Source organism: Suncus etruscus, chromosome 1 (assembly GCF_024139225.1).
Source record: "Suncus etruscus isolate mSunEtr1 chromosome 1, mSunEtr1.pri.cur, whole genome shotgun sequence".
NCBI lineage: Eukaryota > Metazoa > Chordata > Mammalia > Eulipotyphla > Soricidae > Suncus > Suncus etruscus.
This window is the reverse complement of record NC_064848.1, coordinates 196,948,261-196,972,928: the sequence shown is the minus strand read 5'-3', so window position 1 is coordinate 196,972,928 and position 24,668 is coordinate 196,948,261. Positions and strand designations below refer to the sequence as shown.

At 45.0% G+C, this 24,668-nt stretch overlaps 1 protein-coding gene across 1 annotated transcript in view; it reads left to right on the top strand.

Moving 5' to 3' along the window:
* PRKCA (protein kinase C alpha) overlaps positions 1-24,668 on the top strand; it is a 298,449-nt gene that overhangs the window by 226,622 nt on the left and 47,159 nt on the right. Inside the window, exons 6-7 of the mRNA XM_049779179.1 lie at positions 22,925-23,081; positions 24,151-24,285. Coding sequence (XP_049635136.1) covers positions 22,925-23,081; positions 24,151-24,285 — 292 coding nt within the window. The remainder of the gene's footprint in view (positions 1-22,924; positions 23,082-24,150; positions 24,286-24,668) is intronic.

Below are 24,668 nucleotides of genomic sequence, written 5' to 3'. Positions count from 1 at the left end.
GCCTCCAATTTCCTTCCTAACCCCTACTACCTCTAGCCTGCCCCTATGTCAGATGTCAGTCTCTCTTTCTCTCTCATCTCTCTTCTTTCTCTCTCCTGCTCTTTCTTTCTCCTCTCCTATTCTCTCTTCTCCATAGAGCACCCCATCAACCAGAGTGCACACAAGCTTAAAATATAGTAATATCAGTTGGCATTCATTCTGGCCTTGCACTGAGAGGGCCCCAAGAATCCCTTTGTCTTTGTGATGCTAGGGAATGCACCTAGGGGTTCCCACACACAAAGACAAGCTACCTCCCCAGATCCCGCATTGACTCTCATTACCACCCAGAGGTGGCCAGGCCCCTAAAGGTCCCCAGATTTGATCCCAATCAAGGTGGCAGTTTATTCATTGGTGAGAGAAATAGTTGACCATACCTGGGTATGTTGACACTCTGGACCGGTGAAGTGTCAGGAAGAAAGGAAGCCGAATGCAGTGGCACAGTTACAGAGGGCAGCATGACAGAAGGAGGTCAGTGGACAATGAGCATGAGGACCAGCAGTCCAGCTCAACCCAAGGGCAGTCAGCCAGGCACTGGATTTTTCCCCTGGTCCAGCTTTCTCAGAAACTCTGACTCTTCCAAGAGCTGCTTCCTAAGTCCAGACAGAGTCAAGTTTGGCATGAATCAGGGTTAGCGGCGGGTAACTCAAGGGACAAGCTCTCTTGAATCTCTGAACTGCCTAGAAAGGCCAGGAAAGGACAGAAACCCACCAGCAGCAGCAGCAGTAGTAAACCCCCCAGCCCCATCTCGGGCAAAACTCTATCTTTAGACCCTTGGATCCACATGGAGAAAAAGTAGCCAGTGGAGGCCCGGAGAAATTGCACAGCGAGTAAGACATTTGCCTTGCACACAGCTGACTAGAGTTTGATCCGTGGCATCCCATATAATCCTCCTAAACCTGCCAGGAGTGATTTCTGAGCATAGAGTACAGAGCCTGAGCACTACCTGGTGTGGCCCCCAAACAAAATAAAAAGTGGCCAGTGGACTGGGGAAGAGACAGCAAAGCCAAAAAGTGTGCTGGAAAGAACAGGCAAGATTCTTTACCGTATACCTATCCCTTGGGATCAGAGAAGCAGAGTCTACAGATCTCAATGGGGGGGGGGAGGCCTAGGATGCAGTTATTGTGTGAGATAGAGGGGATCAGTGTGAGATCCATGTCTTCCCATGGAAAATTAAGGGAGGGTAGAAGAAAGGCCAGTCTCGTGTATTGTTCTGAGGGACGTGAGTGCCACGTACGAAGTTCAGTGGATGGGCATAGAAGGAAGAAGAGCCCCATTGTACGGGACACTCTGGATTTAAGTAAGCTTCCTAAAATTGGTATGAAGTGTCATTTTCTCTAGGAGATTGGTTATGGATTGATTCCCACTGAGCTTCCAGACAGGAAAGGCAGTTCCCATTCCCCTGTTTGATTAGATTAGGGGGAACAGTTCCAGTTGTAGAGATCCTCAGAAAATAATCCACACTGTGAAAAGGTACTAGAATAGGTTCAGGAAATCCAGTGCTCAAGCAAGGAATTCAAACCACAAAAGCTTTCTGCTCCTAAGATGGAGTGCAGCTCAGTGGAAGAAGACCAAAGAATGAGCCCCAGCCTTCCTCAGACCCTTGCTTTTATTGACAAGAATCAGGTACCACCCTAGGGTGAGAGCAGACTACCAAGTAAGGAATAATCCAATATACTATCACCAGGTCACACCCTAGGGTGGATTACAATTATTGATTAGGGTAGGATTAGTAACCCAACATGTTGTATTTGATGGCCAAGCTCTGTGAGGTGGTTTGGGTCCCTCCTGGATCTACCAAAGTTCTATAGGCATTGGCTGGGGTCCATGCCCATCTGGAAGATGACACCTAGCTATTCACCCTAAACAAAGATATTCCCCCGTCTTCCTCTTTCCCTTAAACATTTCCTTTAATATGTAAAAGCCCACCTGGATCACTTAGACCTTCCCCATCGTGGTGGATTGGTATTGGTTTCATAAAGAAAGCTGTCTGGCTTTGGAACACAGGGAGATACTATGAGGCCAGAAGCAAACTGGTTCCATGATTCTTTCCTAACCGGCTTGGTTTATTAATTCTTCACCACTATCCTTCAGATATGTCTATCTGGGGGTGTAAGTGTGATGAGTGGGGTGATCTCAAATTGTGGGTTTTATTGTACAACCCATCAACTTGAGAGGTGGGTTAGTTTAGAGGCCTCAGTCTCTGAATGAGGAGAGTCAGTGGGTTCCTAAAAATGGTACCTGTGAGTCTGCAGCTAGAAACACAAAAGAAATCATTATATACAAACATATAATATATAACATATATAAACATATATATGTTTATGGGGTACACCTGGTAAGGCTCAGGGGTTACTCCTGACTACATTCAGGAGTTACTCCTGGCATTGCTCAGGGGACCCTCTGGGATACAGGAGGCTACAGGTAAAGCAAACCCCTTACCCACTGCATTGTCACACCTACCCCTCATTTTATAGTTTTAATTAATTGGTAGTAATATTTGGTTACAAGCATGCTAATGTTTCTATGTTTGGGGGGCACGCCATGTTACCATCTCTCCCATCATTGTCCACAAGACCACCCCCACCCCCTATTCCCCTTTTGTTTGCCTCCTCTCTGCCACTGAGCCGAAGGGTTGGTTTTCACTATTCCTCGCCTGTGCCTTCATTTCTTGGTGCCCCACTTAGGAGTGTGGGCCTCATGAGATCATTTGCTATTTGTCTTTCTCCTCCTGATTGATTTTGCTCACCGTGACCCCTTCCAGTTTCAGCCATGTTGAGGCAAGAAACAAGACTTCTTTTCTTTAGAACTGAAAGATGAGGGAAGGGGCTCTTCTGTACTGAGGTTGGAGATCCCAGACACTGTGTGCCCAGAGCAGGGGGCCATGTAGGTGGAATGAGCAAGGGCTTTATAAGGCCACTTGTGCCTGGCCTGGAGAGAGAAGGACAGCAAAATCATTAAATAGAAGAGAACAGCACCCCGTCTCCTGATTTCCCCTCTCCCCATGAGGCAGATAAGCCAGACAGAAAGTCTACAGGAAAAGTAGAATCTTAAACAAGGAACTGGACACAAAGGACCTCATTTCCAGGGCAGTCCACCCCTAGAAACCAAAGTAGAGAAATTATCATCGCAAATAAAGAAAGCAAATGCCTCTCCTCCTGGTCAAATAGGTCACATCTAAGGAATAAGGAAAAACAGAAGCCAACCACTTGACAGCGACCATATTTTTGTGCACAAAATTAGAGGATGGGCTGGAGCAATAGTACAGTGGGTAGGGCATTTGCCTTGCACATGACCCATCCGGGTTCCATCCCCAGCATCCCCATAGAGTCCCCTGAGCACTGTCAGGAGTATTCCTAAGCACAGAACCAGGAGTAATCTCAGAGCACTGGGTATAATCACCCCCTAGAAAAAAAAAGAAACTTAAAAATGGAACAATATTGGCAGGAGTGCAGACACAGGAACCTTTTGTAGATCTGACATGATGTGCCCACCTTCCCAAGGACACAGGGATATGGAGAACTGTCCCTAATTCCCCCATCCCAAATGGTTGTATTAGGCTTGGGGAAGGATGAACAGGCAGTGGGATGAAGTGATGGGACAGAGGATTAAGAACTAAGTGCAGGAAATTTTGAAAGGAGATGACGAAGATCCTTCCACCTTGGGGATAGGAGTTTCTCCTAGCTTCTAGGAAAAGGGACTCCCCCTTCTGCCCCACCCTCAGGAAGTTTTTTTCTCCTGCTTGAGGGGAGACTGGTGGCCCCATCCTTCTCACCCTTCCCTCTGCTTCTCAAGGTCAGTGCAAATGTCCCATTTTCCAAGATGCCATATCTTGGAGGGGCAAGTATATACTGAACCCCAACCCTCCCACACCTGTTGTACTCTGTTATTTAGCCCAGGAGTCTCACTCCATAATCCTGAGCAGTGGGTGAAGAAGCAGCTGCGGTGGAGTCACTTTCAGGGGTCCTCAAACTTTTTAAACAGGGGACCAGTTCACTGTCCTTCAGACCATTGGAGGGTCCGACTATAGTAAAAACAAAACTTATGAACAAATTCTTATGCACACTGCATATATCTTATTTTGCAATGAAGAAACAAAACAGATACAAATACAATATGTGGCCCGTGGGCCATAGTTTGAGGACCACTGCTAGATTATGGAGCAGTGCTCCCTGGGGAGAACTGGGTTTGAAGATATGTATGGAAGGAGCCAGATAGGCAGAAAATCTTAACGTGTGTGGCGAGGCTCCACAGGAAGGACAATCTGCCATAATGAAACAGAAGCTTCAAGATCTGGGAGACTGGTGCAGGAATGGAGAAAAGTTGTCCAGACACTTGGAAAAGAAAAGAAACTGGATCTCGCTCTCCCCAAGAGAAACTGCAAAACTCAAAAATTGAAAACCTGAATGTTCAATTGAAAAAGAAAGAAAGTCATAGAACCAATGTGGGCCATTTGTCTCACAAATGACAGGTATTTCTAGATATGAAAGAAAGGGAAGTAATTTTTTTAAAAAAGGAAATGTTGACGGCATGAACTAGAAAGGACTTTGGTGTCAGTGTTTAAAAAAAAACTAGGGAAGTAAGTCCCAAGTGCAGCTTGTAGTGAATGTTACTTGGAACAAGAAGAAAATGGGTCTCCACCCTGTGGAAAATTTGAACAGGGGAAGTCAGTGGAGAAGATTTGCTGTGGCCCACTGATCATGTAGGAAAGGAAAAGTTCACATTGGAAATAATCTAAATGGCAGGACTAGATCCTTTTCTCCCCGTGCCCTCGCTGAGATTTGGAGGGACACTGTGGGAGTTGGGAGATAACTGGGAGATATGTTAAGGCTTTTGAACAAGTTAATTTTATTTGCTGCACTTCTAAGGCTGACTCTTTAGGAGAATGAGTGAAATTCAGGGGACTATTGATGTGTGAAGATGACCATTTGCTCTGATCAGTATTAGGATGAAAGGTTTCAAACCACATGGTTGAGCCCAAATGGGGAACTGATTTTCATTTATTGGTTTCTTTTAGTGGTGATGGTGGTGGTGGTGGTGGTGGTGGTGGTGGTGGTGGTGGTGGTGGTGGTGGTGGTGGTGGTGGTGGTGGTGATTTTGGTGAGGCAGGGACACCCAGCTGTGCTCAAGGCTCACTCCTGGCAGAGCTTACAGGACCACATAGGATGACAGGAAGTGACCCCAGGTTGACTATGTGCAAGGCAAGTGCCCTACCAGCTGTGCTGTCTTTCTGGTCCTGCATGTGGGAGAGTGATTTAAAGCCTAATTTGTGTTGTGCATAAGTATGAACTTGGAGTATGAGAGAGTGTACATAGGCACACACACACACACACACACACACACACACACACACACACACACCCCTCAATCTCTCTCTGCAGAGATGTGACAGAGCTCTCACAGAGCTTCTGACAATAGAATAGATAGTTTTGATGCTCCTCTTCACAGTTTGATGATTTAAGTTTTTGTGGAACTTTATCCACTAATATTACAATGTGAAAAATATCTATAGGTGGGCAGTTGCTGGAATGATTAGTGCTCACACCTAGTGGTGCTCACACATGGCTCCCAGATGGTGCTCTGGGGACCATGTAGTGTCAAGGGTTAAACCCAGGTGTCCCTCAGATCCAACACAAAGTACTAGCCATGATAAGATCACTGCAAGGTCTCCCGAATACAGATCATACAATCAAACTTTTGAACCCTTTTCAGAGCCCAAGAAAAAGAAAGGTTTTTGTTTTGTTTTGGGGCCAAAACTGACCGTGTTTGGGATTTCACCTGATTGTGGACTTGGAATTATTCCTGTAGATGGTTGGCATATGGGATGCTGGGAATTAAATACAGGCCAACCATGTGGAAGGCAAATGCCCTACCTGTTGCACTGTCACTCTGCCTATAGAAAAACATATTTAAATATATATATATATATATATATATATATATATATATATATATATATTCTTCTCTATTTTGGATTCAGAATCATTCCAGTCTCTCCTAACCTAGAAAATGTTCTTTCTCTCACAAATAGATTCATTTCTCTTTGAGCATCAGGCCTCTATAGCTGGAGTAAAACTGTTTCTCATTCACTGCAAGAGAGAAAGTCAGGAAATACTAGGTCTTTTTTTCCAAAACCCCAAATGCTGCCATTGCATCTCATACTAGACTTCTCCAACCACTCTCTCTCTCTTGGATTTCTTTTGTAATTTGTGTTCATTTTATTTGTTTTGGGGGCCACATCAAGGGGTCCTCAGGGATTGCATCTGACTCTGTGCTTGGGAATCACTCTTTGGTCTGCCCAGGGAACCATGTGGTTCTGGGACTCAAATCCAGACATCGTGACTACAAACCATGTTCTCCAGTACTTTGAACCATCTCCTCTACTTTCTGGACTTTACGTTTCAATGAATGAGACTTTAGAGAGAGTTTCTGGATTATCTTTTCAGGGCATAGGAAACCAGGGTTTAATAAGGCAAGAGTTACATGATCACAAAACTGTTGGTCTCACCTCTGAAAAAAAACTTTGAGTAAACAGGTCCTGACCTGGGCAGTGACTTACCATGCCTAAACCTTTCTGCCAAGTTTTCCCCAGAAGCCAGTCCTATGGTCTCAGGTCCGTTCTTTTTTAAGAAATCCTCAAGCTTCTTTTCAAAGCAGCAAACATTTCCTCGGGGAAAATGCAGGCTCCTTGGGGCCTAGTTTTCATCTCTCACAGGAAGGCCTTTCAGTGTTTCCTTGGCTCAGAGTCCCTCCACATGGATGCTTTCTGAACTGCAACCAAGAGAGAAGATGTTGCCAAGCGCCATCAGTTGCATTTGATTTTTTTGTTTGCTTGTTTTTGTTTTTGGGTCACACCCAGCAGTAACTCAGGGGTTACTCCTGGCAGGCTCTGAGGACCATATGGGATGCCGGGATTCAAACCACCTTTCTTTTGCATGCAAGGCAAATACCTTTACCTCCATACTATCTCTCCGGCCTCGCATTTGATTGGAGCCTGCTTAGGGGAGTGGGTGACGCAGCATTAGCTGGAAATCTTTAACTAGAGAGGAGAGGAGGGCAAGTGGAAGGGCACCTAAGTTACAAGGAAAGGGCCTGCAGCTACACTGAGCAGACAGTGGGGGAATACCCAACTCACCACAGTCAGAGCCAGCATGGACCCAGGTGGGCACTGGAAATTCATGTCATTAGCAAAAAACTATAGAGCATGCAATGGTGTCATGATAGGTGTGATAGTTGGAAAAGGTTCATAGCAACGGTAATGGTCATTGGCATGGAATGGGTTTGGGAGAGAAAAGTGCCCATTGTAATAGGGTAGATGTAGCTAAAAATTGAACCTATGTGGGGCCAGAGAGATAGTACAATGAGTAGGGCATTTGTCTGATGCAGATTTGATCCCTAGTACCCATCTGGGTCTCTTCCCAGCAGGACTAAAATACCCACGAACCATGACTGAGCATCCCCTATTCTCACCCATTTCCTGAGAAGGACGGGACTTACAGTTTCAATTCTATGAGCAACCTGAGACTCGTGGACCTGGGAGGCTGCATGCCCCCCAAGATCACCCCCATATTCCTGTCCTGTTGAGCTTGGGTGCTGGCAGGCCCCATCGAAAACAATCTCTGTCAGCACTGATGAAAGATAGGACACCCTACCACTCCACTCTCCCCCTCAGAGGCAGATCCCAGGACCTAGCCTAGCTCCCAAGCCCTCTCCCCAAAGACCCCTTAGAGCAGAGATTCCATATTTACTGGGCTTTGTAACCCCTTCTCAGGAAACAGAAACTCAGCTCTGCCCAGAATCTTTCTTCTTAAAACCAGAAGCCCCCTAAGACCCACTTTTCCTTCTGATCAAGCGAAACAGCTCCACAGTGGGCCAGTGGCTTGGTATGACTGGCTTTGTGTGCTGAAAGCTCAGATCAGCAGTCCCAGTCCAGCACACCCCTGCCCTGTCAGGGAATGACGCTGCCCTCTGCTGTTCCCTGGCATACCTGACTTGACCACTAAACCATCCAGCCTAGTTGACTGAGGACAGCAAAGTGGGCCCCCATTTCTCTCCCACAGATACAGCAATAGAAAGCCCTGCTCACTGCAGAGTTCAGGAGGATCCTCTAGGGGGCGCCTACATGGCCTGCATTGGCCAGTGGCAGCAGGTGGATCAGTCCGGATCCACAAACCTGGTTTATCTGAAAAGGCAGAGGAGATCCAAATGCCAAGAGGCCAGTGAACTGGGTGCTGGCAGAAGGCGCTGTCTCAGGGTGTATTAAGACTTAGGGGACTAACCCCACACAGTTGTGGGCTCTGCTTCCTGGGAGATGAGCCCCCTGTTACCAACCCCAGACCCCTCAGAGCAGGAGCAGCTAGAAGAAAATTTCTGAGGGCAGATGTTCCCTTCCAGGGCTGCCAGTCCTTCCAGGGAACCTATCTGCTCAAACTCGAACCCATGTCTGGGCTCTGTGCACTGAGATCCAGGGACCATCTCTGGCTCGGCCTGTTTTGGTAGACAAGATGGGGTTGGACACAGCACCTTCAGCGCACTGTAGCTTTCTTTTGTCTCCATAGCAACAGGATTAAGTCATCATAGAGACATGTGACCCCCAGGTTGGCCATCTGGCCTTCTGCAGACCCAGTGTGTTGCCCCCACACACCCTGACAACCTCCCTAGACAGGACTCTGTCGCTTCTTAACTGCTGGGCTTTGAGTGACCTGCGGGGTGTCAGCAAGTGGGCGGGGAAAATGATCCCCGAAGCTCAGGAAGTACTCCTGAGTGCAAACCTGAGCTGGAATAGCTTGTGCATCCTGGGAAAAGCAAGGTCACACCATCACTTCCCCTGCTCTGTCCATGTCCCTAAAATCTTCTAATTGAAAGCACCCACAGTGATATCCAGGGTCCCTGATTATAGCTGCACCTGCTCAAGCCTGTTGTTTTGGCCACCCTCCCCATGACCTCTGACTCTGAATTGGTGATAGGTCTGTGTGTGTGTGTGTGTGTGTGTGTGTGTGTGTGTGTATTATAACTATACACTATAAACAGCTCTCCTAAGCTCAGCTCTTTGACTAGCAGGTTGGCCTCTCAGTTTTCCTGATTTTTAGGTGGATGGGTTCTGTCCAAACATCTTTACTGCCACTAGCCGGAAATGGAAGCAGGTGTCTAACCCATCCTGGGCCAAGCTAACAGCTGATCATCCCCCAAACAAGCATCATCATCAAAGAGGTTCATAATAAGCCAGTTCCTATCTTCCTACTCAGTGTTCAGGGTTTACAGAACAGACTTGTGCTGAGTCGAGGTGCCAGGTGTGACTCGGGCAGACATGCTCTCTCCTCCACTCATGTTCCCCCTCATCTGCACACATACACCATGGGACTCACCGGGGCAGAAGCCTCCTCCTGAGCGAGGGGGGAACATGTTGCTTCTTTGCTGCTGAGTTGAACGGTGCCCCACCTTTCAGGGCTAGGTTTGGAATCATCAGCCAAAGTTCTTTACTCAGTGGTTTCGTCCAAGGGGTGTGATTTTCTCCTCCTGCCTCCCCCATCTTAATTCTGCAGCTCAGACATTTTGATTCTGAGGGGAGATGGGAATGGAGCCGTGGGAACTTTTCATCTGGTGCCCCCACCTATAACGATGCAAAGCATGCAGGCACCCAGCTAGACCCCAGCTTAGCCCTGGGAGGCACCCAAGAGGCTCCAGAGGGCCCCAGCTTGGCCTCAGAAGGCCCCACTTTCCAGTCCCTTAAATTCAAAGCATCTAGGAAGTAGTTGGGAAGTGGCACTTAGAACTTGCCATCTCTTCCCCAGGTCTGGACTCTACGAAGCGTGTGGGCACCTGGCTACGCCGCAGCTTTGCCCAGAGAAGATCTCAAAATTCTTCTTTCAGAAATAAGAGACCACACAAGGAGGTGGAAAAACATCCCTTGCTCACGGATTAGAAGGATTAACATGATCAAAATTGTCAAAGCATTACACAGATTCAAAGTAGTCTCTATAAGAATACTCATGACATTTTCCCAAGAACTAAATCATATATTTCTGAAATTCATATGGAACGAGAATCTCCCTTCCCTTTCCCCAATAGTAAAAGAAATCTTTGGGGAAAAAAATAGATCGGAAGTATCACTTTTCCCACTTCAACTGAACTATAAAATGGTATTTACATTTAAACAGTATGGTATTAGCATAAGGATAGATCCTCAGATAAGTGGAATAGAATTGAAAAAAAGAGAGAGAGAGAACCTCAGGTATATGGTCAGTTAATCTATAAAGGAACAAAAAACACAATATAAAGTAGAGCAAGGAAAGCCCCTCTTTAACAAGGGGTGCTGGGAAAACTGGTCAACCACGTACAAAAAAATTAAAAAGAGCTTACACCTCCTCTTGATGCTTGACACAAAATGAATTCAAAATCAAAATGAATTCAAGATCTTGTTATCATACCTGAATCCATAAGTTACATAGAAGAAGACATAGGCAGATCTCTCTGTGACACATATAAATTAGAGGCATCTTTAAAGATAAAACACCACTGGCCAAACAAGAAGAAAAAATAAATGGGCCTATGTTAAATTAAGTTTCTTAACTTCAAAGGAAATAAATACCAGAATACATAGACATCCCAGAGACTGAGAGAAATTATTTGTCACCACTATTAGATAAAGGGTTACTATCCAAGATATGTGAAGCACTGGTAGAACTTTACAAGATCTAAACTTCCAACCCTGTCAGAAAATGGGAAGAAGAGATGAACAGAAGCCTCCTCAAGAAAGAAATCCAAATGGGCAAAAGGCATATTAAGAAGTGCTCTTGAGGCTCCCTGTGTGTGACACCAGGCGGGGAAAATCCGCGAAAGTACACCGGCCCAGTGGGGCTCAGCTGTGAAAGACTGTGAGTGTGACCTGTCTATGTCTGTCTACTGTCCTCTTGCGTGAAACTCTTGCGAGTGGGGCAAAAAGAGCCTCCAGAAACCTCGCTCGCCCAGACGCCATTTTCAGGGAGGGACTTCAGAGCATAAAAGCCGGCTATCCTTTGCAAAAGCTGGCTCCCTGTGTGTGACACCAGGCGGGAAAATCCGCGAAAGTACACCGGCCCAGTGGGGCTCAGCTGTGAAAGACTGTGAGTGTGACCTGTCTATGTCTGTCTACTGTCCTCTTGCGTGAAACTCTTGCGAGTGGGGCAAAAAGAGCCTCCAGAAACCTCGCTCGCCCAGACGCCATTTTCAGGGAGGGACTTCAGAGCATAAAAGCCGGCTATCCTTTGCAAAAGCTGGCTCCCTGTGTGTGACACCAGGCGGGGAAAATCCGCGAAAGTACACCGGCCCAGTGGGGCTCAGCTGTGAAAGACTGTGAGTGTGACCTGTCTATGTCTGTCTACTGTCCTCTTGCGTGAAACTCTTGCGAGTGGGGCAAAAAGAGGCTCAGAGGAGCACGGCCGCTCCGCTTCGCTACGCGGCCGTGCACTCTTTCTAAGGAAAGAACTCCATTGCAACAAGAAGGAAAAATCACACTAAGAACGGCGCTATATCACAGAAGCAAACATTTCTCTCTGGACTGTCTTCTCTGTTACATGCTCGGCGCCTAAGATTTGACCCAGTGTGAGGCTTCATCCACGGAGGACTCCCCTCCCTTAGAGGCAAGTCAGCCCATCCAGAAAGGGAGGAGCCAGAGGAGTGTGCTGCCTACATCATATAGACAATGAATACCACTACAACACGTAGAAAAACCCACAATACAAATGTGACAATGGGGAAACAGCGCAGGCCAGCATCAGACATAGAGAATGAAGATGACAATTCTGAGGACCAGATAATGACTGAACAACTAATCAACCTCTCAGATAAGGACTTTAGACTAGCAATATGGAAGGTGCTCAACAGACTCCAAGAAACCATGGATCGAGTTGAACAGAACACTAATAAGAACCAAGAAAATATGAAGGCAGAAATGACAAAACTCCAAACTGAAATAACATGTCAACTAACAGGCCTGAAAAACTCAGTAAACGAAGTGAATGACAAAATGGATAAGCTCTGGGACAGGGTATCAGAAGCTGAGAATAGACTTGGTGCTGTGGAAGATGAGATACATAACAATTCCATACAGCAGGAGAGATTGGACAAAAAACTTAAAGCAAATGAGCAGACAATGGAAAAATTAGTCAAAGAATGGGAACAGACGAAAATAGAAGTCTATGATAAGATCAACAGAAACAACTTAAGAATCATTGGAGTCCCAGAGACCCAGGAAGAAAATTTCCAGGAAGAATCAATGGTCAAGAACATCATTAAAGAGAAACTTCCAGAGCTAAAGAATATATGTGATCAAATCCTGCATGCCCGAAGAGTACCAACCAAAAGAGACCCAGAAAAACCACCCCAAGACACATCCTAGTCACAATGACAAATCCCACAGATAGAGACAGAATTCTGAAAACAGCAAGATCAAAAGGGGAAAATCATGTTCAAGCAAGCTTCCCTGAGATTTACAGCAGACCTGTCACCAGAAACGCTCAATGCCAGAAAGCAGTGGTGGGATATTGTGACAAGACTGAATGAAATGAATGCTTCACCCAGAATACTATACCCAGCAAAACTCACTTTCCGGTTTGATGGAAGAATACATGGTTTCACAGACAAAAAACAGCTCAGAAACTTCACAGACACAAAACCAGTCTTAAGAGAAAAACTGAAAGACCTAATCTAAGACAAGACTACCCAAAAGACACACCAAATTTTGAAATAAAGATGGCGTTAAATCCCAGGACAATTCTTTCTCTCAACGTCAATGGACTAAATGCACCAGTTAAGAGACACAGAGTGGCTAAATGGATCAAAAAACTCAATCCAACCTTCTGCTGCCTACAAGAAACGCACCTGAATAGTCAGAACAAACATAGACTCAAAATAAAAGGCTGGAGAAAAGTTATCCAAGCAAACAACACCCATAAAAAAGCTGGAGTGGCCATACTAATATCAGATAATGCAAACTTTATACTCAGGAAGGTTGTAAGGGACAAAGACGGACATTTTATATTAATCAAGGGGTACGTAGAGCAGGAAGAATTCACTCTCCTAAACATATATGCACCGAATGAGGGGCCAGCAAAATATTTAATACAACTGCTGACAAATCTGAAAAATAATATCAACAACAACACAATAATTGTGGGGGACCTAAACACGGCTTTGTCAACACTGGACAGGTCAACCAGACTGAAACCCAACAAGAATATACTAGACCTGAGAGAGAGAAATGGAAGAAAGAGGCCTAGTGGATATATATAGGACACTCCATCCCCAGAAACCTGGATACACATTCTTCTCCAATGTACATGGGACATTCTCCAGGATAGACTACATGCTGGCACATAAAACATACCTCCATAAGATCAAGAGGATAGAAATTTTGCAGACTACCTTCGCTGACCACAAGGCTCTGAAATTATTTGTGAACTCCAAAGGGACTCAGAAGAAACACTTTAACACCTGGAAGTTAAACAGCCTCATGCTCAATAACCAGTGGGTCCGAGATGAAATCAAGGAGGAAATAAAAAGGTTCCTGGAAACAAATGACAATAAAGACACAAACTCTCAGAACTTATGGGACACAGCAAAAGCAGTACTGAGAGGAAAATTTATAGCTTTGCAAGCACACATCAGGAAGGAAGAAGGAGCTTACCTGAGTAGCTTAATGACACAGCTAATAGAACTAGAAAATGCTCAACAAAAGGACCCAAGAACAGGAAGACAGAAGGAAATAACAAAGCTGAGAGCAGAAATCAACGAAGTGGAAACTCAAAAAACAATCCGAAAGATCAACGAAAGCAGAAGTTGGTTCTTTGAAAAAATAAACAAGATTGATAGACCACTGGCAAACCTAACAAAAAGAAAGAGAGAGAGAGAAACTTGATAACTCGTATCAGGAATGAAAAAGGAGAGATCACTACTGATATGACAGAGATTCAAAGGGTAATCAGAAACTACTTTGAAAAACTCTACGCCACTAAAAATGAGAACCTGGAAGAAATGGATAAATTCTTGGACTCTTATAATCTTCCAGGTTGAAGGAGAGGATGTAGCATATCTAAACACCCCCATCACCATTGATGAAATTAAAACAGTAATCAAATGTCTGCCGAAAAACAAAAGCCCAGGTCCAGATGGATTCACTAATGAATTCTATCAAACTTTCCAAGAGGAACTACTGCCAATCTTGGCAAGACTCTTTCATGAAATTGAACAAACAGAAACACTTCCAAATAGCTTTTATGAAGCCAACATCACCTTGATACCTAAACCAGACAGAGACGCTACCAAAAAAGAAAATTACAGACCAATATCACTGATGAATGCAGATGCAAAGATCCTCAACAAAATCCTGGCAAATAGGATTCAATGCCTCATTAAGAAGATCATCCACTACGATCAAGTAGGTTTCATCCCAGGAATGCAAGGCTGGTTTAACATCCGTAAATCTATCAACATAATACACAACATCAATAACAAGAAAAATAAAAACCACATGATCATATCAATAGATGCAGAGAAAGCATTTGATAAGGTCCAACACCCATTCTTGATCAAAACTCTCAGCAAGATGGGAATGGAGGGAACCTTTCTCAATATAGTGAAGGCCATCTACCACAAGCCAGTGGCAAATATTATCCTCAATGGAGAAAAACTGAAAGCCTCCCTCTAAATTCTGGCACAAGACAAGGCTGTCCTCTCTCACCACTCCTATTCAACATAGCACTGGAAGTACTTGCTATAGCGATTAGGCAAGAAAAGGATATCAAGGGAATCCAGATAGGAAAGGAAGAAGTCAAGCTCTCACTGTTTGCAGATGACATGATACTCTACTTAGAAAACCCTAAAGACTCTATCAAAAAGCTTCTAGAAACAATAGACTCATATAGCAAGGTGGCAGGCTACAAAATTAACACACAAAAATCAATGGCCTTTCTATACACCAACAGTAATAAAGAAGAAATGGACATTAAGAAAACAACCCCATTCACAATAGTACCACACAAACTCAAATATCTTGGAATCAACTTGACTAAATATGTGAAGGACCTATACAAAGAAAACTATAAAACTCTGCTCCAAGAAATAAGAGAGGACACACGGAAATGGAAACACATACCCTGCTCATGGATTGGCAGGATTAACATCATCAAAATGTCAATACTCCCCAAGGCATTATACAGATTTAATGCCATCCCTCTAAAGATACCCATGACATTCTTCAAAGAAGTGGATCAGACACTTTTGAAATTCATTTGGAACAATAAACACCCTCGAATAGCTAAAGCAATCATTGGGAAAAAGAATATGGGAGGAATTACTTTTCCCAACTTTAAACTGTACTACAAAGCAACAGTTATCAAAACAGCATGGTATTGGAATAAGGATAGGTCCTCAGATCAGTGGAATAGGCTTGAATACTCAGAAAATGTTCCCCAGAGAACAACCATCTAATTTTTGATAAAGGAGCAGGAAATCCTAAATGGAGCAGGGAAAGCCTCTTCAACAAGTGGTGTTGGCACAATTGGATAGCCACTTGCAAAAAATTAAACTTAGACCCCCAGCTAACATCATGTACAAAGGTAAAATCCAAATGGATTAAAGACCTCGATATCTGCCTAAAACCATAAGATATATAGAACAGCACATAGGCAAAACACTACAGGACATTACAGGCATCTTCAAGGAGGAAACTGCACTCTCCAAGCAAGTGAAAGCAGAGATTAAACAGATGGGAATATATTAAGCTGAGAAGCTTCTGCACCTCAAAGGAAATAGTGCCCAGGATACAAGAGCCACCCACTGAGTGGGAGAAACTATTCACCCAATACCCATCAGATAAGGGGCTAATCTCCAAAATATACAAGGCACTGACAGAACTTTACAAGAAAAAAACATCTAACCCCATCAAAAAATGGGGAGAAGAAATGAACAGACACTTTGACAAAGAAGAAATACACATGGCCAAAAGACACATGAAAAAATGTTCCACATCACTAATCATCAGGGAGATGCAAATCAAAACAACGATGAGATACCACCTCACACCCCAGAGAATGGCACACATCACAAAGAATGAGAATAAACAGTGTTGGCCGGGATGTGGAGAGAAAGGAACTCTTATCCACTGCTGGTGGGAATGCTGTCTAGTTCAACCTTTATGGAAAGCGATATGGAGATTCCTCCAAAAACTGGAAATCGAGCTCCCATACGATCCAGCTATACCACTCCTAGGAATATACCCTAGGAACACAAAAATACAATACAAAAACCCCTTCCTTACACCTATATTCATTGCAGCTCTATTTACCATAGCAAGACTCTGGAAACAACCAAGATGCCCTTCAACAGATGAATGGCTAAAGAAACTGTGGTACATATACACAATGGAATATTATGCAGCTGTCAGGAGAGATGAAGTCATGAAATTTTCCTATACATGGATGTACATGGAATCTATTATGCTGAGTGAAATAAGTCAGAGAGAGAGAGAAAAACGCAGAATGGTCTCACTCATCTATGGGTTTTAAGAAAAATGAAAGACACCCTTGTAATAATAATTTTCAGACACAAAAGAGAAAAGAGCTGGAAGTTCCAGCTCACCTCAGGAAGCTCACCACAAAGAGTGATGAGTTTAGTTAGAGAAATAACTACATTTTGAACTGTCCTAATATTGAGAATGTATGAGGGAAATGTAGAGCCTGTTTAGGGTACAGGCAGGGGTTGGGTGGGGAGGAGGGTGATTTGGGACTTGGGTGATGGGAATGTTGCACTGGTGATGGGTGGTGTTCCTTTTATGACTGAAACCCAAACACAATCATGTATGTAATCAAGGTGTTTAAATAAAAAAAAAATTAAAAAAAAAAAAAAAAAAAAAAAGAAGTAAGGCATTTTTGCCTTGCATGTGGCCAACCCAGGAGGGACCTGGTTCAATTCCCGGCATCCCATATGGGTCCCCAGCCTGTCAGGGGTAATTTCTGAGTGCAGAGTCAGGTCCAGCACTGCTGGGTGTGCCCAAAAACCAATAAATAAATAAATAAATAAATAAAGTTTTAAAAAAGTTTCAGTCATATGATGTTCCAACACTCATCCCTTCATCAATGTTTATTTTCCACCACCAGTTTCCCCAGTTATCCTATATTTACCAATTACTGAGTTATTATTAAATGCTAGGTTATGCATGTGAAAAAAAAAAAAAAAAAAAAAAAGAAGTGCTCTTGATCACTAATCATCAGGGAAATGCAAATAAAAACAATGAGAAACCACCTCACAACAAAGAAATGGGCACTCATCACAAAGAACTCCAAACAATATTGTCATGGATATAGGGAAAAGGGGACCCTCATTCACTGTTGGTGGGAATGTCAATTGGCCCAGTCTTTTGGGAAAACAATATGGACATTCTGCAAAAAAAAAAAGAAAAAGAAAAAGAAAGGATTGAGCTTCCATATTACCCAGCATTACTACTCTTGGGATTATACTCTAAGGACCCAAAAACACAATGCAGAAAAGGCATCTGCATTCCCTGTTCATTGCAGCACTATACACAATAGCTATAAACAACCCAAGTGCCCAAGAACAAATGAGTGGATAAAGAAACTATGGTACATCTACTTAATGGATTACTACACAGCCATTAGGAAAGTGAAGTTGTAAGATTTGCTTATGCATGGATGTATGTGAAGAATTGATTACTATGCTGAGTAAAATGAGTCAGAGGGAGAGAGAAGACATAGAATGGTCGCATTCATTTTCAGGATATAAACATATATATAGTCTAAGAATAATACTCAAAGATAATAGAAACAAGGGCTAGAAGGACTGGTCCTTAGTAGGAAACTAGCCACAATGCAGGCAGGGTGGTTAGGGTAGAAAAGGGACCACTAAGACAATGATAGTGGGAACTGACCACCGTAGACAAGAACTAGGTGCTAAAAGGAGGTAATGAAATATGTATTATACCCTTTCAGTGACAGTATTACAAACCACAGCACCTTAAGGTAAAAGAAAAATGAAGTGTCTGCAATGGAGGCAGGCTGGGGGTGGTGGTGGGAGGGAAACTGGGAACTTTAGTGGATGATTGGTGGAGAGAAGTGGACACTGGTGAAGGGACAGAGACTTGAGCATTATACAACTCAAGATCAATCATGAGTAACTTTATGACTATCTCATAGTAATTCAATAATTAAAAAATTCAATGATTGATCTTCCATGCATCTCATCAATTATGCTCTTGGGAATATACCTTAATGGCCCCAAACACAATGCAGAAAAGGCACCTGCTCTCCTATGTTCATTGCAGCACTGTTCACAATAACCAAAGTCTGGAAACAACCCAAGTGCCAAAGAAAAGATGAATGGATAAAGAAGAGGCAGTACATCTACACACTGGAATCCTAGCCAGCCATTAGGGAAAATGAAGTCATGGACTTTGCTGATACATGAATGGATATGGATGGTATCATGCTGGGTGAAATGAGCCAAAGGGAGAGGGACAAACATAGAATGATTGAAACTCATTTGTGACATAGAAAGGAATTTAGTAGGAGAATACTATTCCAAAACAATAGAAATGAAGGCCAGCAGGACTGGTCCTTTATAGAAAGTTTGCCATAATATAAGAAGGGACTACTGTGGCAATGATAGTTGGAAATGATTACCCTAGACAAGAATTGGTGCTGAAGGAGATAACGTGATTTGTGTGATTCCCTTTCAGAGAGGGTATTGTAAACCATAGTGCCTTGAAGAAAAAAATGTCTGCCATGGAGACAGGCTGGGGGGCAGGGGCGGGGGCAAGAGGCAAACTGGGGACATTGGTGATGGGAAACTGGTGAAGGGATGAGGGCTTGAACATTATACCACTGAAAATCATAAACTGTACCACTGAAACTCAATCGTGAAATGTATGACTGAAACTGACTTGTGAACAACTTTGTAATTTTGTACCTAATGTTGATTCAATAAATAATTTAATAAAATGATAAAAAAATTATAAAAAATAATCCTATGGCTCTGTCTGGGGGCTATTCCAGAATCTATTGCAATACTCAGCTGGCCACTTAGCATCATGTTCCACTGAGCTGTGCTTCCGTGTTAAATGTTGAGTGTTAAAAAGTGAGTCCAGGGAGCTGGGGATAAAGCACAGTGGCAGACACTCGCTTTATCGAAACCTGGGCTCCATCCCTGGCACCTCATTAAAAATAAAAAATCTAACCTTCACAAAAATAAATATCACTAAATAAAGGGAGTACATTTGGAACCAGAGAGCTGGCTCAACTTACCAAGTCTTTGCTTTGCATGCCAGAGGCCCAGATTTGAGCCCCAGTACAAAATGTACAAAAGAGTACATTTGAACATATGACTGAGAATCTGAGTCTTCACAGACCATGATCTAGGGAGGTCGCTTTAGAGAACGATGGCCACCTGCATTGAATTACTTCACCCACAGCTTCCCTGGGAAATTTCTGAGTATTTGTACCTGGGCCATTGCCCTTTCTGGCCATGGGACCCAGGCATGTATGTTGGGTTAGCACATGCCAAGTGTCCCCTGTGACCAGCTCAGGAAGGAACAATAGGCCCACGAATATGCAGCTGCCATCAGCACCTCTAAAAGAACAGCACCTTTGCCATGGGACCCGAACACACTCATCTTGATGGCATTTTCCCTCTGCCTTTTTCTTTCCCTTTTGCTCCCCCCAGGTCTGACTTTTGCTTTTGTCTTAGCTTCCCTCTTGCTGTCAGTGGTCTCCATATGGTCCTTGGCCTAAGACTAGCATTTTCCCTCTGCCTTTTTCTTTCCCTTTTGCTTCCCCCAGGTCTGACTTTTGCTTCTGTCTTAGCTTCCCTCTTGCTGTCAGTGGTCCCCATATGGTCCTTGAATTAAGACTTCTGGCACCATGAAAATGCATCTACATCCGACCTTCCTGTGTTGTGTTTCTCCACTGGATGGTTCGTTCTTAGCTTCTCAGTCCATTTCCCAACATCCTTTGTGATCGTGTATCTCCTGGTAAAATGTATCCAAAACAGGAACAACCAATGACTCTTGAGTGGGCTCTTGCTTCACACCTGCATATACATGTACTTAGCTTGTGCTTATACGCTGCATGGAGGAAACCCACATCCTACTCATGCAGACCCCTAGAGGGAAGGCATTACTTGCCAGAAACAGCAGCAAGGAGTATGAGAAAGGTGGAAATACTGTCCTGAGTATCCATTCCCAAAGTGGTACAATTCCAGACAGCCTGTCCCTGGAAATGATGGGGACATCTTTTTTGTTTGTTTGTTTTGTTTTTGGGTCACACCTGGCAGCGCTCAGGGGTTACTCCTGACTCTGCGCTCAGAAATCACTCCTGGCAGGCTCGGGGGACCATATGGGACGCCAGGATTCGAACTATTGTCCTTTTGCATACAAGGCAAATGCCCTACCTTTATGCTATCTCTCTGGCCCCCGATGGGGACATCTTGAGAAGATGGGATCCCTCCACTCATTCAAGTATCCTCTTAGGGGGCGGCTAGGAGGCTGGAAGCCCTGGCCTACTGCAATCAGACTTTGAAACATAGATCTACTTGTCGACTCCAAAGCCTTCTGGAATGAAGAACTCTTGGTTTTCAGCTTGAAAGGAGACATTCCATGGCTGTCAGTGCCATCAGGATTTTAAGTCAGAGTAGATCAGCCTTAAAGAGTCCAGTGTATGTTGGCTGCCAGACCTGAAAATTGAGGATGAAAAGCTAGTTTTCACCAATAACTGCCCGGCAGGCCAAGCTCTGGTCATTTATTAGTTCAGCTGGAATGTGGCCTTCGTGTCAGACATTCCGGGACTTTTTTATGCCTTTTAAAAAAGATCTGATTTCTCATTCCAGCGCTTAATTGGAGAGAGACCTCTGGCCTTTCCCGTTCTTTGGAGAGGAGAGCTGTGTTTACGCTCAGATGGTTCATCTTTGGCGAGCATGGATTTGATGTTTAGGAGGGAAAACCTGCTTTGTATTAAAAACAGACAACAGTGCCAACAACCTTTGGCAGAAACTGGGGAGTAGAAGGAATGAGCCCTCACCCTCCTGTGGGAGGGGGGGGGGAATAGAGAAGCCATTTAAGGCGCTAGAAATTCTTTCTTTCCTCCATTTCCAAGCTGCCAAGCACCTACTTTGTATACACCTCATTCTCCCATAACTCCAGAACCACAGCAAATGCTGCTCCAGTTTCTTTTTTATTTTTATTTTTATTTCATTTTATTTTATTTTATTTTATTTGGTTTTTGCATCATACCAGGTGGCGCTCAGGGGTCACTCCTGGCTGCATGCAGAAATTGCTCCTGGCAAGCACGGCAGACCATATGGGATGCTGGGATTCGAACCACCATCCATCCTGGATCTGCTGCATGCAAGGCTAACACCCTACTGCTGTGCTATCTCTCTGGCCCCTCTGGTTCCTTTTTCTAGATGAAGAAACAGGTTCAGGAAAATGGTCTCAGGTACCGAGACTGTGACACAGCGGTAAAGGCGGGAGGGCTGAGTAGCCTGTGTGGGACTCAGGCTCTATTTCTGGTCTCTGAGGCAGCCCGTACCTCTCTCTGATCACAGGAAGCTGCAGAGAGAGGGTTGGAAGGCTGTGGAATGGCCAGTAGGGATCACCACAGTTCTCCAGCCGAGAGCAGCTAATACACAATCTCTTATCGTCCTCTTCCATCCCAGCTCCCTGACCCTACCCCCAGAGTCCAAAGAACCACTTCAGTATCATATGGACCAGGCTGGCACTCTTGGCAGGTGCCCTGCAGATGGGCAAAGGTCAAAGTTCACAGATCTGGGCTAGCCAATGCACACATCTCCCCATGGCAGGACAGGTCTTCACAGTTGCCCCACATTCAGACTCTGCTGTGAGGTTCCATTAGTCAGTCCCAGCACCACACAAGCTAGAGAACCTGTCCAGCTTCATGCACACTATGCATCTGGCTCCTCAGGGTCCCCTGGGGATTTCAGCCCTGCCTGTGGGGTGCGCCAGACCAATGTTCCATCTGTTGAACCCTTGCTGGTTGCTCACCAGTGATGGGGAGACAGGGCTATGCTGTGGCAACTTCTAGTGCAGAAGAAAAGGCCTGATCCCATTCCTCGTCACTTTGGCTTCCCCTGTGGGCGCTTCTCAGACCCAACATTGTAGTCACCTCGGGGGTTAGAGTTTAGTTTTGGGGAGTTTTTATATGAGTTTTTATATGGGGTGATTGGGGTCACATCTACTGGAGTTGCTCCTGGTGGTGTTTAGGGGACTGTTGTATTAAATATTAATCATATAGTCGTGGAGGTGCATGGAGTGGATGGTGGAGCCTTTCTCGGCCTGGCAAGTCTATAGGTATCAGGGTGACAGTGAAGAAATGACACACAGGCAGTCAGTTGAAGTCTTAGGAGACAGCCTAAAAAAGCCTTTATTAAGGACCTAACTGCCTAATATGCCATGTGCATATTTCACATGGCTTCTAAGCTAACCGGCCTCTCTGCCCCAACCTGTGTCTCTTCTTCACCTGCTGCTTCTCTTTCGAGCCCCCTTCTCCTTCCCCCAGGTCACTCTAATTACCACCCACGGATTCCTCTCAGCTATGGAGGGTCTCCCTTTCCAAGTGAGATAGGCAGAAAGTTGAAGGAAGGATAACAGAGGACCACTGTGCCAGAAACCAGACAGAAGCCTCCAGTGTATACAGTCTTCATCAGCCCATCTGAGCATCTCCTGGCCTGGCCGTTCTTACTCTCAGGACTGACTACAGATGTGAGGAAGAGGCTGTGGGATTCCCCCACAACCCCCCACTCACCCATCCACTCCACACAGGATCATGATAGTGCCAGTTCTTGCTCTACTGCTAATGGCTTCTCCTCCTTGTCTTTCTCTCCACAGTACGCGATGCAAAAAATCTCATCCCCATGGATCCAAATGGGCTTTCAGATCCATATGTGAAGCTGAAACTTATTCCTGATCCCAAGAATGAGAGTAAGCAGAAAACCAAGACCATCCGATCCACTCTGAACCCCCAGTGGAATGAGTCCTTCACCTTGTAAGTTTCTTCTTCCTGTCCATCTAGTTCCATCTTCAGGCCAGCTGCACCATTTCTCCAGGGCTCTCACTCCCACTGTGCTGGGAGATGCTCTCAGCACCCCTGTGTGATCGGTCGGGGCTTGATTCTCTGAGAGCCCCTTCAGTCCAGTTCCCAGGAATACTCAGTTCCTGCCCTGTGCAAAGCTTCCCTTACATTAAAGATGTGATCAGGGCATCTCATGTGTATTCCGTCTAATGGGTCTTAGGCTCCCTGGAGGGTTAAAGAAGAGAGGTAGGCAGGCATCTAAAGACTAATTTTTTCAATGCAAGTCACATGGAATATGCTGTGGAAATAGGAATTGTATCTACTCTTCCAGCAGGATAGGCTTTCTGGAGGAAGTGGTATTTAGCATGACCCTGGACAAAGGACCAGGATTTTAGAGGTGGAACTGGAAATGCAGGAAGGAGGGGAAGGGAAGGCGAAAGCAACTTGCCATCACCAGCAGAGAAAGCCATGCCTTGCAGCCACACACAAGCCTGTGGTCGCTTTGTGGGTTAGAACCCAAGAAGCATTTTCTTGGGAGAGAGCAGAGAGACAGCTGGCCTGTCCCATAGTCTCTTTTGTAGCCACACAAACTTGGGGACCCACACTCAAAGCATCCTCAGGCAACACGCTAACAAGTGGGCCTCACTTGTGTTCACATGAAACTTTTACTCACAAACCATGTGCTGGGCTTGATCTGTGTGGAATTGTCTCAGACCGGCTTGAGAGTCAGGAGGTCTGAGTCCCTTTGGCAGCAGAGAGAGGGCCCCAGAAGGGAATTGAACATAGCCGTCATGTTGTGTCATGTGGTACCAGACACATCCCAGCTTTTCTGGTGGGTTATTTCCCAGAGCTATTTCCCAGGTATACCTGCAGATGGACAGGACCATCCAGGTCACCCCACTGATATTTGTACCATGTTATCTGGAGAGGCATTTTTCAGAAGGGTTCCCCCTCTGCCCCAGTCTTCAGGACACACTGTACCCCATTTCTGTCTAGTGAAGCCTTAGTCAAGAGCCCCGGGGACATGTGTGTTCTCTTATAGCAAATTAAAACCATCCGACAAAGACCGCCGACTGTCTGTAGAAATCTGGGACTGGGATCGGACTACGAGGAATGATTTCATGGGCTCCCTGTCCTTCGGCGTTTCCGAGCTCATGAAGATGCCAGCCAGTGGATGGTAAGACGACACCCCAAGAGAGAATCTGCCTGCACCCACCACGGACCCAGAGCCTCAGGGCCAGAGCCATAGAACAAAGAGTGAGGGTATTTTTGCCTTGTATGCAGCCAACCTGGGTTTGATCCCCAGCAGCCCCATATGTTCCCCCACACACCCTGCACCAGGGATGATCCCTGAGTACAGAGCTAGGAGTCAGCCCTGAGCACTGCTGGGTGTGATCCCCCCAAATCAAAATAAATAAAGAGCTTGGAGTCTCATAGCAATAGACCATTTGGAATTCCCTGTGGGGCTGATCCAGGCAGAAAGGACTGAAGTGAGATGGAGTGTCTCTGGGTCCACAATGTGGTAGGCTTGTGGTCATCTGTCTTCTCTCCTGTATCTCT